We start from the raw sequence: 12,295 nt of genomic DNA, 5'->3' as shown, positions 1-12,295 counted from the left end.
TCTGATTTTTAAAACCAGGTTCCCAGGCAGGGCGCGGCTGCTCACGCCTGTAATCCCAGCAGTTTGGGAGGCCAATGCGGGTGGATCACCTGAGGCCAGGAGTTTGAGACCAGCCTGGCCAAGATGGTGAAAACCCATCTCTACTAAAAATACAAAAAAAAAAAATAGCAGGGTGTGGTGGTGTGGGCCTATAATCTCAGCTACTTGGGAGGCTGAGACAGGAGAATTACTGGAACCCTGGAGGCAAAAGTTGCAGTGAGCCAAGATTGAGTCATTGCACTCCAGCCCGGGTGACAACAGCGAGACTCTGTCTCAAAAAAATAATAAAAATAATACAAAAGGCTGGGTGTGGTGGCTCGCGCCTGTAATCCTAGCACTTTGGGAGGTCGAGGTGGGTGGATCACCTGAGGTCAGGAGTTCAAGACCAGCCTGGCCATCATGGTGAAACCCCATCTTTATAAAAAAATAATAATAATAATAATACAAAAAATTACTTGGGCTAGGTGGCCAGCGCCTGTAATTCCAGCTACTCGGGAGGCTGAGGCAAGAGAATTGCTTGAGCCCAGGAGGCAGAGGCTGCAGTGAGCCAAGATCGCTCTACTGCACTTCAGCCTCAGCAACAAAAGCAAAACTCCGTCTCCAAAATAAACCAGGTTCCCATCTGCCTCATCTCTTGGGACTGTCCTGCACCAGTCACCTGGAGTGCTCCAAGACTACGCCACATCATTTCCTCATCCGGCAAACGTGGCTGCTCTCACCTGGGTGTACACCACACCTTCAAAATGGCACCTCCCTGCCTGAAGTACCCAGGGAGTTACCAGATGAGAACTCCAACGTATTTTTCATTTCACTCCTCCCCATGAAGCTCTCAACAAAAATCAGTGGCCAAGCCCATCCCCCATTCTTCCACCCCCAAATGCTTCAGCCCTCACTTGCCCAGAGGAAGAACTATGAAGACTCAGCAGTTCACAGCACAGGCTTGCAAAATTCTTCAGCAATGCGAAGACCAATACTTTAAGATTAACCCCTTCCACTATTATTATCACATCTAGATTCCTCATTTTATTTCTCATCACTGCTGGGCTCTAAATTTGACATTTCACATACAAAATATCATAGATACCCAGACATGGAAGGGGAAACAGTTTTTTCAACCACAGAAATCTCCTCTTCAAAGACAACTAAAACAATTGAAATCCTGTTGGTTTTTCCAGCACTAACTTCTAATACGATGAACATTCATTTTTGATGTCTACTTGTCCTGCTAAATTGGGAAGAGGTAGAACATTTACTTTATTTTCCGTTTTATGAAGCACCTGGCTTTCTCTTATATATGCAGATTTAAAAAAAAAAAAAAAAAAGGAGCATTTCCTTGGAGGTGTTCTTTGGTCGACTTTCTTCTCTACCCTATAGCTACTACCATGAGCCACTTGAAATCTAATTTCCATGTAATTACGTTAAGAAACAAAATACTTTTTTTAGTATACCTAAGAACTTTCCTTAGGTCATTTAGTCATTTGAGCAACCACAGGCCATTATGAGCCCAGCTTCCCCTAATCCACTGCACCCCCAGCACTGTGTTGAGAGCCTTTTACATTTAATGGGAAATAAACTTTTGACCAGGACTTTGGGTGACTGCCTGCCCTTATAAAAAGTATTAAGGCGGGGGACAGCCTCTGACTTTAAGAGAAAAGGCAAAACCAGCATTGCCTGGTACTTGAGCTTAAACATTCCTGCAAAGATCTAGACACTGAACATTTGTACCATCCCTAAACAATAACTTCACGATGCCATCCCCTCTCACTTCCTGGCATTCTCCCTCAGAAATTCTGCTGCAACAAAATGCATGCCTTTAGACACAAGAACAATCTCTCCTACTGTCTCAATGTTCCATCAAATGTCTATTTACCCTCATTAATTTTTCTCTTCCTCAACCTGAAACCATCAGCTATGAGTCAGAGAACGATCATTAACTTTTACAGCTTCTATACAGATCCACCTACTCACATTTGGGGAAAGAAGTATTGACTTGCAACATTGCCTGAGACCAAAATTCTCTAAGAAGAAAAAAAGGGGGAAAAGTCGCTTCAAGAAAGTTTTATCTGTAGGTCTATGGGGAAATGCTCCGTTCATTGTTTTTCCACTTTGTGGTATAAAGTCTTGGGGAAAAAAAAGAAAAAAAAAAAAAAAGGTGAAGTTGAACTTGGTTATGGTGATAGGCATTTCTGGGTTGATTTTTGAGAAAAACTAGATGATTTTCTTTCAACGTCAAAACATAATTAAAGTTCTTAAACTGTTTGGGGGAAAAAAATAAAGTGAATCAAGTTTCTTGCTCTTGTACAAAACATATTTCTAGCATCTATAAAAACACATGGGCTGAAGTGCTGAGACATGTTCCTAACACAGCATTTTTCATTAAAAGGTGCTACACTAACACTCTTAAAATGATGCCCCCATCATTACTCCACTTAGCAGTCACAGTGCTGCAACTCATAACGAATTAATTTGCATTAATATGGGTTTCATGTGTCCTTCCCTGGGTATGCCATTGTGATTCAGGCTTAATAAAACTGACATGACGATAACACAGTGTCTTTTATTTCACTTTCCGAAACAAACCAACCCACCCAAAGACCCACACAAATCCTCTCAATTTTTTAAGCATTTTACTAATATATTTTAGTATATCATAATTGGCCCAGCACGAAGGAATCTAGTTATCTTCTCTGTAAATATTTATAGCATCCATCACTCTTTCCCATTCATTCTGCATTTTCTTAGAGAATCTCACTGTAGCCTACATCTGCAATTCATTGACTTTACAATTTACCACATGTTGGGATGGGAGAGGTCTTAGCTCCATTTGAATCACTACACAAATATGCAAGTGATTTATCGGTTTCAAGCTGAAGACTGCAAGAGAGGGACTCCACTTTTCCTGAACATTACTTCTTCTGGCAGACCATGAACAATTACAGTGCGTACTAATTAAGCTCTGTAAATGTGCTGTGCCCTGCTAATGCCTACCAGGCCTCAAATTTATTTTCATGATGCCAAACTTTAGGGAGCAATTTTAACTCCTTCAGGGCTGATCCCACTCCTGGCCATTCCTTCCTCCGTAGACCTGCCTGGTTGGGCTACTTCATGACAAAAAGAATAAAATATAACAGGTCGAATTACCAGCCCGAAATCAGATGTGCCTAAGGAAGAAAAACCTATCATGGGAAAACCGAAGAACACCTCGGCTGATAACCCGTTCAAAGATCCCACAGCCCCATCTTTGTAATGAGCTGTTTAGGGATTCACTTCTATCCCTGAGGGCTAGTAAGTTTCTACATGCCATTGATTAGAAAAGAAAACCTTTCGGCCTGGGTCTTTAAGTTGGGTTGGATGGAAGGAAGGACCCAGTCAAAATGACAGAGCCATCATCTCTCGTGGCCTGGCAAACAGCTCTGAATCCCACTTCCCCCACTATACCGCACAGTCGGTTTGTAATACACCGGAACAGCCCATTTTTTAGACATAAATTCAAATCAGTAGGGCAACCGGCCTTTCTCTCCCACACTCCAGTCTCCACCACAGATAATGCCCCACCCCCAAATGCTTACACATAACTGATAGGAAACACATCTGTGGCTAGGTAGAACACCCTGGGTAATGAAGGGACTGCAACCCATCTTTGCTGAGCAAAGCAATATCCCTTTTTAATAGCTCAGTCCAGGGTCCTCCCACGCCCCTCCAAAAGGAAACTTCCAATCTCCAATTTCAATTCCCCCAAGCCCAAATCTTTGTCCTCTTGTATTATACTTTTCTAATCTCTCTTAGGCATTTATTCTGTCTCCTCTGGCTACTTTTCTGTGCCTCCTCCCCCAGATACCAGCACATTTTTCACAAATAAGCAGCTCTCCTATCCCCGATGTAAACCTAGATTTTTTCCCCCTCACCTATTGCATTCTTTTAATAACTCTCTTCACCTCACCTCATGTTTTTAAAAAACTCTCATGTTAACTAGTGTACTATGTAATGTGTATATTTTCCCTTCCAGCTCAGGGGAACATATAAATTAAATAACCGTCTCCCATACTAGGTTTCTTTAGGTATTCTTGGAGAAAATGCACAATATAGGCAATGTAGTCTCAAAAAAAAAAAAAAAAAAAAAAAGGTGGGGGTGTTGGGGGGATTAAGAAAAGAGAAAGGAAAAAGGGAGAAAAGGGGAAAGATGCAAACACCTAGAGCAACTTTGCTTTTGAAAAAGGCATTTGTGCACGGCCCCCACTGAATTTCCATCCCTGAAAGTGCTCTTTATATATGTATATAACAATAGCCTAGAGGAAACGTACAAGTCAGCTGCCAAAGGAGTGGTGTCTGTCTCAGTAAACTCAGATTGCAGAGGTGGGGGTCAGTGGAGAAGGGACGGCAGCATTTGCGTTGGGATACCCCCCCAATCTCATTGCTTATAATTAGTGAGAGAAATTTGAGCTACTGCCAATGTCTGCGGACCTTGAATATTATAAGGCCAACGTGGCGTCAAATATCTTAACATTCATAAGTGTTATGGGCCGTAAATAAAGCCTGTGGATTTATGACCTGGTGGTACGCTTGCCAGCAAAAGACTGGGGCACATTTCTTTCAGCAGACCTGTCGAGGTGCAAGTTTGCCTTTGGTTGTAAAATTAACCATTTCCTTCACAAATGTGCTCAATTATAAGTCAGAGTTGAAGATTGACTTACATGGTTGCCAATATTCACTCCCAAAAGAAACTCAGATGCCCACATCACACACACACACACCTTCGAAAAAAGACCCTCAAGAATTTGGTTCAGCCTCCTTTTCTCAACTTTGAAATGTGTCACCTCAAAAGAATTATAAATGCGGTCAAAGATATTATCTAATACTACTCAACAAGACTAAAAAGCTTACACCTACTTCCCTGGAAAGTGCTTATTTTTTATTTGGCAACTCCATCGTTTAAAACAAACAAACAAAAAAGAGTAAATCACTCCTTGCCTGAAATTTCCCTTCCCCCAACATAATGTCATCTACTTCCTGTACAGGAGAGAGCATTTGCTAAATCCAGGTTGTCTCATACTTAACTGCCAATAAACCAACTTCCACATAACTTCCAGACAGCTGGGGGAAAGGTCCTCAGAGTTTTAGTCATGGTCCAAAAACACGCGTCCACACAAAAATGTGCAGCTGTCCTTTCTCTACAGTGCATTGTTAATGTAATTTGGGGGAGTCTGTTGTGAAACATCTGACAAAATGTAAAATCCTCTTAGATACCTTCTAGTTCACCCACTGCACGTGTGTAAGAGAAGTTGCACCAGGATTTCTCCACCGAGAAATCTAGGCACTTTCTGCACACAGCCAGGGGCACCTCATGGGATGTAAGGAGACACTCAAAACCTGGAAAGACTTCTACTGTAATCTTTAAAAGCACAGCCTTTGGTGCAACTATTAAAATGCTAGTTTTCTAAAGCAAATATATATTTTTAATGCCTTGCAGAACTGCAGCGATCCAGCACTGCAAACAGAACAGCATTCTTGATCTGCAAAGCCCCCGGAAACCTTCCGGTAACTTTTTCACAGCTTGCTAAGAAACAGAAAGCTGACCAACTTCCAGCAGTGACTCTAAATGAAATCCCTATCAGTAAAATTAAAATCAAGGTGAAAACAACTCCTAGCAAGAACGAGGATTGTTTTCCTCATTCCTCCTCAAGCAGACATGGAGGGCATCAGTCAAAGCTCCTTCCCTGAAACAGTCAAAGTTTCCAAAAACACATCTTCCAGATAAGCCCGTTTGTTAGGCTCCCAAATGCCTGAGTTTGTTTCTGGGGTTTCAGAAAGTTTCAATATCAACAAAGTGGAAAGCGCTGGCATATTTAATTTATAATCATTACAATATGACTTATTGGGTGAATGTTGAGCCTATAATCCATACTGCAGACATTAAACCCTAACCTATAAAGATTAGCATGGAATTAGTATGGTTGCTTTGAGATTGAAATCTAAACATGTTCGCCATAAATATTTCTGAAGGAGATGAAAAACAATTAGCATAAATACCAAAGAAGGGCAAGAACACCTGTTCTTTTTCAGGGCGATAAGCATTTTATTGTTCTCTATTTAAAATGTAATGACCTGTGTAATTACAGTAATATTACATTGTTATGTAGGGGCTTGGAATGTCACACTTTGAAAAGTGTTGTCAAAACAATCAGGGGTGAGGTGGGGGGGTGGGAGGACAACTGGGAAGGACCACCATTAACCCTTCACACTCCGAGGTCTACATCTTTTGTATTAGAAAGGGTTATGTCGTTTCAGTGAGGAGAAAACATCCATTTTTCACAAACCAAAAAGAGAAATTGCCCGGCTAAATAAAACCCCAATGAATAGGCCCCTCTCAGTTTCCTTTAAATGCTGGATTCCAAGTTCAAAAATGAATTCAAGATGCAGCTTATTTATCTATTCAACCTAGTAGCAAACAGCTCAGCTGAAAAGCAAATAACTTTGGATAAGAGAAGATGCAAGGACTCGAATAATCAAGTCCTTAAAAAGAAATTTCAAACCGAACTGGAATTTCAACCACCGTATTCCTCTCTCCCCTTTGCCAGGACGGAAAAAGAAATATAAAACTACTTTTTCCAATCAACTTTAATAGGTTACAGTAGTCTTATCTTTAGTATACAAATGTTACCACAATTCTAATATTTGCAGTTCTAACACTTCCCATCTACTTAACTAGACCTCTCCTTAATGCACTTTTGCATCTGAATCTGTCTTTTTAAAAGCCATTCCTATTACTGTATCAAAGACTAAATTAATATTACGCAGAAATCTTTGTCGTTTTAAAATAAAATTATTACTATCAAGCTTTATGGCATCTTCAGCAATTAAAGCATTATTCTTGAGATAATGTATTATTCATCATAAGCCGATTTAATGATACTCTCTAATTCTTTACATTCTTAAATTAAAAAGCAGAAATCAGGGTTCCAGAGAGTTTGCTTTTAAAGATGCAGCTGCTTACAGGTACATCATAAGTAACAGAAAATGTAGCAAAAATCACCATGACCAAGGAGTAAAGGGAAAAGAATAAAGCATACAACGAATTTGTCTTCACACCTTGCCATTAAAAACACACCCTGTAAAGCACTAAGAATTTCAGAAGAGCATGGGAAGCCCGCTATCTTGCTACACAGATGCCTCCATTCCTCCCGCAGCTGTATCAAATCTGGAATTGCAAGCTGGCCCTCTGATTGAAGACGTCAGGAGTGACACACAACAGCCTACCGTCCTTATTTCCACTGCTCTGCTGACCAGCCTAAATAAATAACTTTAATTTTGGAGCACATAATCTAGCCCAGGTAACAGAGAGGAAGGAAGAAGGGGCAGTGTACACAAAGATGTCTGCTGGTGTTTGACATGTAAATACTAAAACTGCCTACTGAGTTCAGAAATGTCTTCTCAGACTCAACCTGATGTCACAGCACCAGGCCACCCGCTATGTCCACAATTAAAATAACTAGACGCCGTCTATTCCTATAATGCCCACAAAAGGGACCGATCATTGGGAGCCTTCCTTTTCTCACCGGGAAATCATTTATTTGCCTTTAACAATTTCCCTGTTTGCTAATTACAGCACAACACAACTGCTCAAGTTTGAGAAGGGATGGCAAGATTGCCAGCATCAGACAGGGAGTTTAAAAGGAGTCAAGAAAGCTGGCAAGCCAGCCATCAAAGCTCAATATTCAGATAGCTAAGTGGATTTTAAAATAATACCAGGGAGGTTTCCATCGGAAGGGGGAGGGGAGGAGAGGCAGAAATTCTCTGGAATTCTTTGGAATGTTGCTTGGTCCGGTTTATTGGTAGGCGAATACTGCGATTCTGAGCCCAACGGTCCCGTTTAAGATGCCACACGAGCTCCCAAGAAAAATACAAAGTAAGCGGGCTGTGCTTCCCCTACAGCTGCAAGCCCAGAGCGCGGCCCCTGCAGCCTGGTGGAGCTGGCCTTGCAGGAGGGGGTCGGGCCGAACCGCTCTCCCAGCTTCCCAAGCACGCCTGGGCGCTGTGCAGGGGGGGAATAATTATTTCTCTTCCCTAGCCATAAAAAATGACCGGTCTAGTATGCCCTTGCCATTTTGCCAGGGCCCAAAAAAACAAGTCAAACCTGATAGTTAATATTTTAATGCTTAAAAACACTTGTAGATCTGATCGACTCCCGTCCGGCAAGCCCTCGGCCATTAGCACCGAATCCACGGCTGCTGAACAGTGGGTGCGTTATTTCAAATTGCTATCTAGAGTTACCGAAAAAGAAAAAACAAAAGTCGTGTGTGTAAATAAGGGGTATGGGGACCAAACCGGAGAAGGTGTAAAATGGCAATCCCGGGAAGCCGGGCACAAACGCGTCTTGCGTCCAGAGATTCGTAATCCAGGCTTCTTAGAAGAGGGAGGGAGGGATGAGGAGGAGGGGGTTCAGGGTGAGGGCAGGGGGCAGAGGCCGGTGGGGGAGGGGATGAGCCGTCTTAACAAATGTCAGGGTTGGGGCGCGGGACGGACGCTGCAGGAAGCGCCCCCGGAGCCCGGCACCCCGCGCTGCCCTGGGGCCCCCAAAGTTGGCTGGCCGGCGATTGGCGACCCACTCCCTGGAAGGAGAGGCGCCCCGCCTCCCTCGGCCCCTGAACCTCCTTGAGCCCAAACGCCCTGGTCTCTGGCCCCCCCAGGGCCCACGAAGGGCCTACACGGAAGCTGGCGAGCGCAGACCCCGCCATACAAACCAAGGCGCCAAAATTCCTTAGAAATACACAAGTCTGCTCCGAGGAAGCCATCCGGCTGCACGCAAACCCAGAACCCGGGCTGCAGGGGCCTCCCCGCCCCGCTCTGCCCCGCTGCCCCGCGCGGCCCAGGAGAGCCCTCAGCCAGCGCACCAGGCAGCCGAGCCCGCCACGGCGCCCAGGGCGCTTGCGGCCCTGCGGGTTGCCAAAGAAAAGGGCTCCTCAGAGCCCCCAAGTTTGCGGTGGGACCAATCTGGGAAGTGTGACCTTCCAGTGGAAGGAGGAAGGAGGGCCGAGAGCCCGCGATCGCCACTAGAAAGCTAAATACACAGCCGCCCGTTAAGAGAAAGCCAAGACGCCTCTCCAGAGCCCCCGGCTCTGCGCGCTCGCCAGTTCTCAAGTCCAACGCCTGGAGGAAACCCACTCTCTACCCCGGGCGTCGGGCGCAGCACAGTCACTCGGGGCCCGCAGCGGCAGCCAAGGGGTTAACCGGGAAAGCCCAAGACGCCACAGAAGAGGGAAGGAAGAGAAGGAGAGAGAGCAAAGAAAGAGCCACACAGTCATCTTCCCAGGGTGAAGAAACAACCACCGCCACCAAAGGGGGAGGGGGAACCAGAGCGCAAAAGAAAAGTTCTTCGGACCCCCCCCCCCACAACAAAGCCCTGCTTGGACAGAGAGGTCTCCCCAACATCACGAGGCAGCAAACTGAAAGCAAGAACGTGGCGAAGTGCAAACAAATCCAGTCCACAAAAGGCAGAAAAGTTTGGAGAGTTTCGGGCCGCCTGGGCCACGAGCGGGGGAGGGGAGGGAGGGAGGAGAGGAGGCGGGGAGGGGGAGGCGGGGAGGGGGCAGGGCAGGGGCCGCATGCAGGGCCCGGCGGGCGGCGCGGGCGGGCGGGCAGCGGGCGGGGGGCCGGGCGCGGAGGCACTTACGGTTCGGGCGGTGGGCGAGAGCGATCCGTTGGGGAGGTAGGGGCTCGTCAGGTCGGGGATCATGATGAAGGGGTAGCCGGGATACGGTGGCCCCTTAAAGAGCCCTCCATCTTGCCTCTTGGCCGCTAACATGGCGGGGCGGCGAGGGGACGGCGGCGGCCGCGCGGAGCGGGAGAGAGCGAGGAGAAACTTTTTAGAAAGTGCCCCGAGGGGCCGGGCGCCCCGGTCGGGCCGGCGCGGGGCCGGGCCGAGCGGGGCGCGGGGCCAGGGCGCGCGGGAAGGGCGGCCGGCCCGGGGGGCGGCTGCGGGGCGCGCGGGGCGTACTCACCTTCTTCCAAACTTTCCCGGGATTTATCTCGGAAACTTTCGGAGCGAGGCGGAGGCCGTCTTTCCGCCTTCCCAGAGGGGTGGAGGTGGGGAGGGCGAGGGGCAAACGCCACGCAGAGGGGGGAGAAGGGGGAGAAAAAGAATCGGCGAGGTCGGGGTGGGGGGGTAGAAAAAACAGGGTTACAAGTTTTTGCAATGGTGGCACCGCACGCACACGCCGCCCGCCGGGCCCCGCCGCCGCCCCCAGCCCCGATTTCTCCCCTTTCAGCAACATTTGCCAAGCCCAGGAAACAGATAAAAAAAACCCCACCAGCCCGAGGGGCTTTTCCTACCTCGGAATCGGAGGAGCTGTTTTGATTCGTTTCTGATTCATTGACTAGAGACGATTTGACATCAGCTAAATCCCTCTCTGCCGAGGAGTTTTCGGAGCTCTTCTCCTCCTGTTCGCCCTCGTCTTTGAAGGAAATCAGTTCGTCGTTGGCGCCTAGGTCATCCCCTCCACCGCCGTTCAGCTGCGGCATTTTTTTTCACCCACCAGCAGCAATTTTGGAAGAAAAATGAAGGAGGAAGAAAACCAAAAAAAATCACCCCCAAAAAGTTTTGCCCCCCCGAAAAAAAATTGCAAGAAAAAGACGAGTCCAAGGTGAACTTTTTTTTCTGCTTGGGGGTCTTTTTCTCCTGGGGAGGGGAAAAGAGGGAGGAGGGGAGGGGAGGGGGGGGAGATCTTCTGCACGCGTGAGTTTGGGTTTCTTTTTTCTCTCGTTCCCAAGGATCCGATCAATGTGCAAAAAAATAATAAATAAAAAAAGGGGGTTAAAAAAAAAAAAAACACCAACAACAACAAGAAGTCAGATATAAAGAGCAAAGGGGGGGGAAGCCGAAGATACAGGAGGTGCTCGTGCCGCTCGGATTTGAGTGAGTTGAAGTTAGACTGAGAGCTTTTCAGTTCAAAGGCGGCGCTGATTGACAGATAGAAAAAGGGGGATCGAAATCCGGAGGAACGGAGTAGTCTGGGAGCGGAGATTATTGACAGGGCGAGAGGAACACACTGCCTTAATGAGATGCCGGAGGGCGGGGCCGGCCCGGTGACGTGTGCATAAATAAACAGCCCGGGTGGGCGGGGCGGGGGCGGCTAACAATGATCCTTTCGGGCTCCGGGAGAGGGAGGAGGGAAAGGAGGAGGAGAGGGGCGGGGAAGCAGGGGGGAGACGGAGGGAGGAGTGCGCAGGGGGAGCGGCCTGCGCGGAGTGTGTGTGAGCCCGGGATTCTGGGCGAGGGTGCAGGGACTCGCTCCGGGAGGGGGCGGTTTCAGAAAGACAATGCGGGGTGGGAGAGGAGGAGAAGGGGGTGGCGACCAAGTCAGGAATCCGAGCCGAGGAAGGCGGAAGGAAAGCCCACTTGGGGGGCGGGGAAGGGGAGAGGCCCAGAAAAAGTGCACTTTAGAAATATTAGAAATAAGTCTTAAGAGAGGGGAAAAGGAAGGGTAGAATTGTGAGAAAGTGGTGGCTGGGGGCGGGGTTTGCGCGGAGGGGGGGGCTTGGTGGTTAATTCAGCAGAAGAATCAGCCACCCTTGGGCGGCATGCGACAGAGGTGGTCAAAAGGAAAAATCAACCCGCCACTTTCAGAGAGCTTGGAGAAGTGAAGGAGCTGGTCAAAGTTCCTGGTCATCTACAATGAAAGAAACTATTAACCCATGAGGCCTCCCTCCTCCTTTTTTTGTTTATTAGTACAGTAGTGAATCACTTCAGGAAATGTTAAGTCCGACTAGGATAAATATGCCAAAATGACTTTTTATCCAAAAAACAAATACTAAATGTCAGAGACATTAAAAGTATCCTTAAGGAAAAAATATAGGATTATTTTACATGTAGAGTGGTATTTTAGTGGGTTGTTGTTTTTTTTTTTTAACTGACGTTGGAGCTGGTAGGATATGAGCTAGAGTCAAAGTCCTTTTTGACTTCGGAGGTGAAAAGTTTGGGCGTTAACACCGCCAGGGAAAAATAAAACTGAAAGTTCACCGGGCCCCTGGGATCAGTTGGGCTGCAGTTTTTTTTCGAAGGGGATCTGAAATGAAATCCCCTAAAGACTGACCAAATAATCAAGACGTAGGTGGCTGTGGCAGGAAATTGCTAACCAAACCAATGCTGGGAGACCTCTGGGAGAAGATGGGAAACCTGGGGCTTGAGGCAGGTATTTGTTGACTTTTAGTTACTAGAGGAGGAGCAGACTGATTTGCTACAAAATGGGGAATGGGATTATGT

The 12,295-nt window shown here is 46.9% G+C and overlaps 1 protein-coding gene and 1 long non-coding RNA gene across 5 annotated transcripts in view; one reads left to right on the top strand and one right to left on the bottom strand.

Moving 5' to 3' along the window:
* The window catches only part of LOC108292702 (transcription factor 7-like 2), a 142,192-nt gene extending 131,465 nt beyond the window's left edge, over positions 1-10,727 (bottom strand). For 2 of the 4 annotated variants that reach the window (XM_037733212.1, XM_017513764.2), the window contains exons 1-3: positions 10,366-10,727; positions 10,035-10,101; positions 9,707-9,831 (exon numbers count right to left, since the gene is read on the bottom strand). In XM_037733212.1, the coding sequence (XP_037589140.1) occupies positions 9,707-9,831; positions 10,035-10,101; positions 10,366-10,554 (381 nt within the window). In that variant the 5' untranslated portion in view covers positions 10,555-10,727. The remainder of the gene's footprint in view (positions 1-9,706; positions 9,832-10,034; positions 10,102-10,365) is intronic. The other 2 variants (XM_017513765.2, XM_037733213.1) reach the window with 2 other exon arrangements.
* Positions 7,943-10,617, top strand: LOC108292703. Its single transcript, XR_001820383.2, has 2 exons — positions 7,943-9,535; positions 10,302-10,617. It is a non-coding gene; the product is annotated as an uncharacterized LOC108292703 (long non-coding RNA).
* Positions 10,728-12,295: the final 1,568 nt, after the last annotated feature.

Source organism: Cebus imitator, unplaced genomic scaffold (assembly GCF_001604975.1).
Source record: "Cebus imitator isolate Cc_AM_T3 unplaced genomic scaffold, Cebus_imitator-1.0 Scaffold500, whole genome shotgun sequence".
Lineage (NCBI taxonomy): Eukaryota > Metazoa > Chordata > Mammalia > Primates > Cebidae > Cebus > Cebus imitator.
This window is presented reverse-complemented; position numbering and strand designations above follow the sequence as displayed.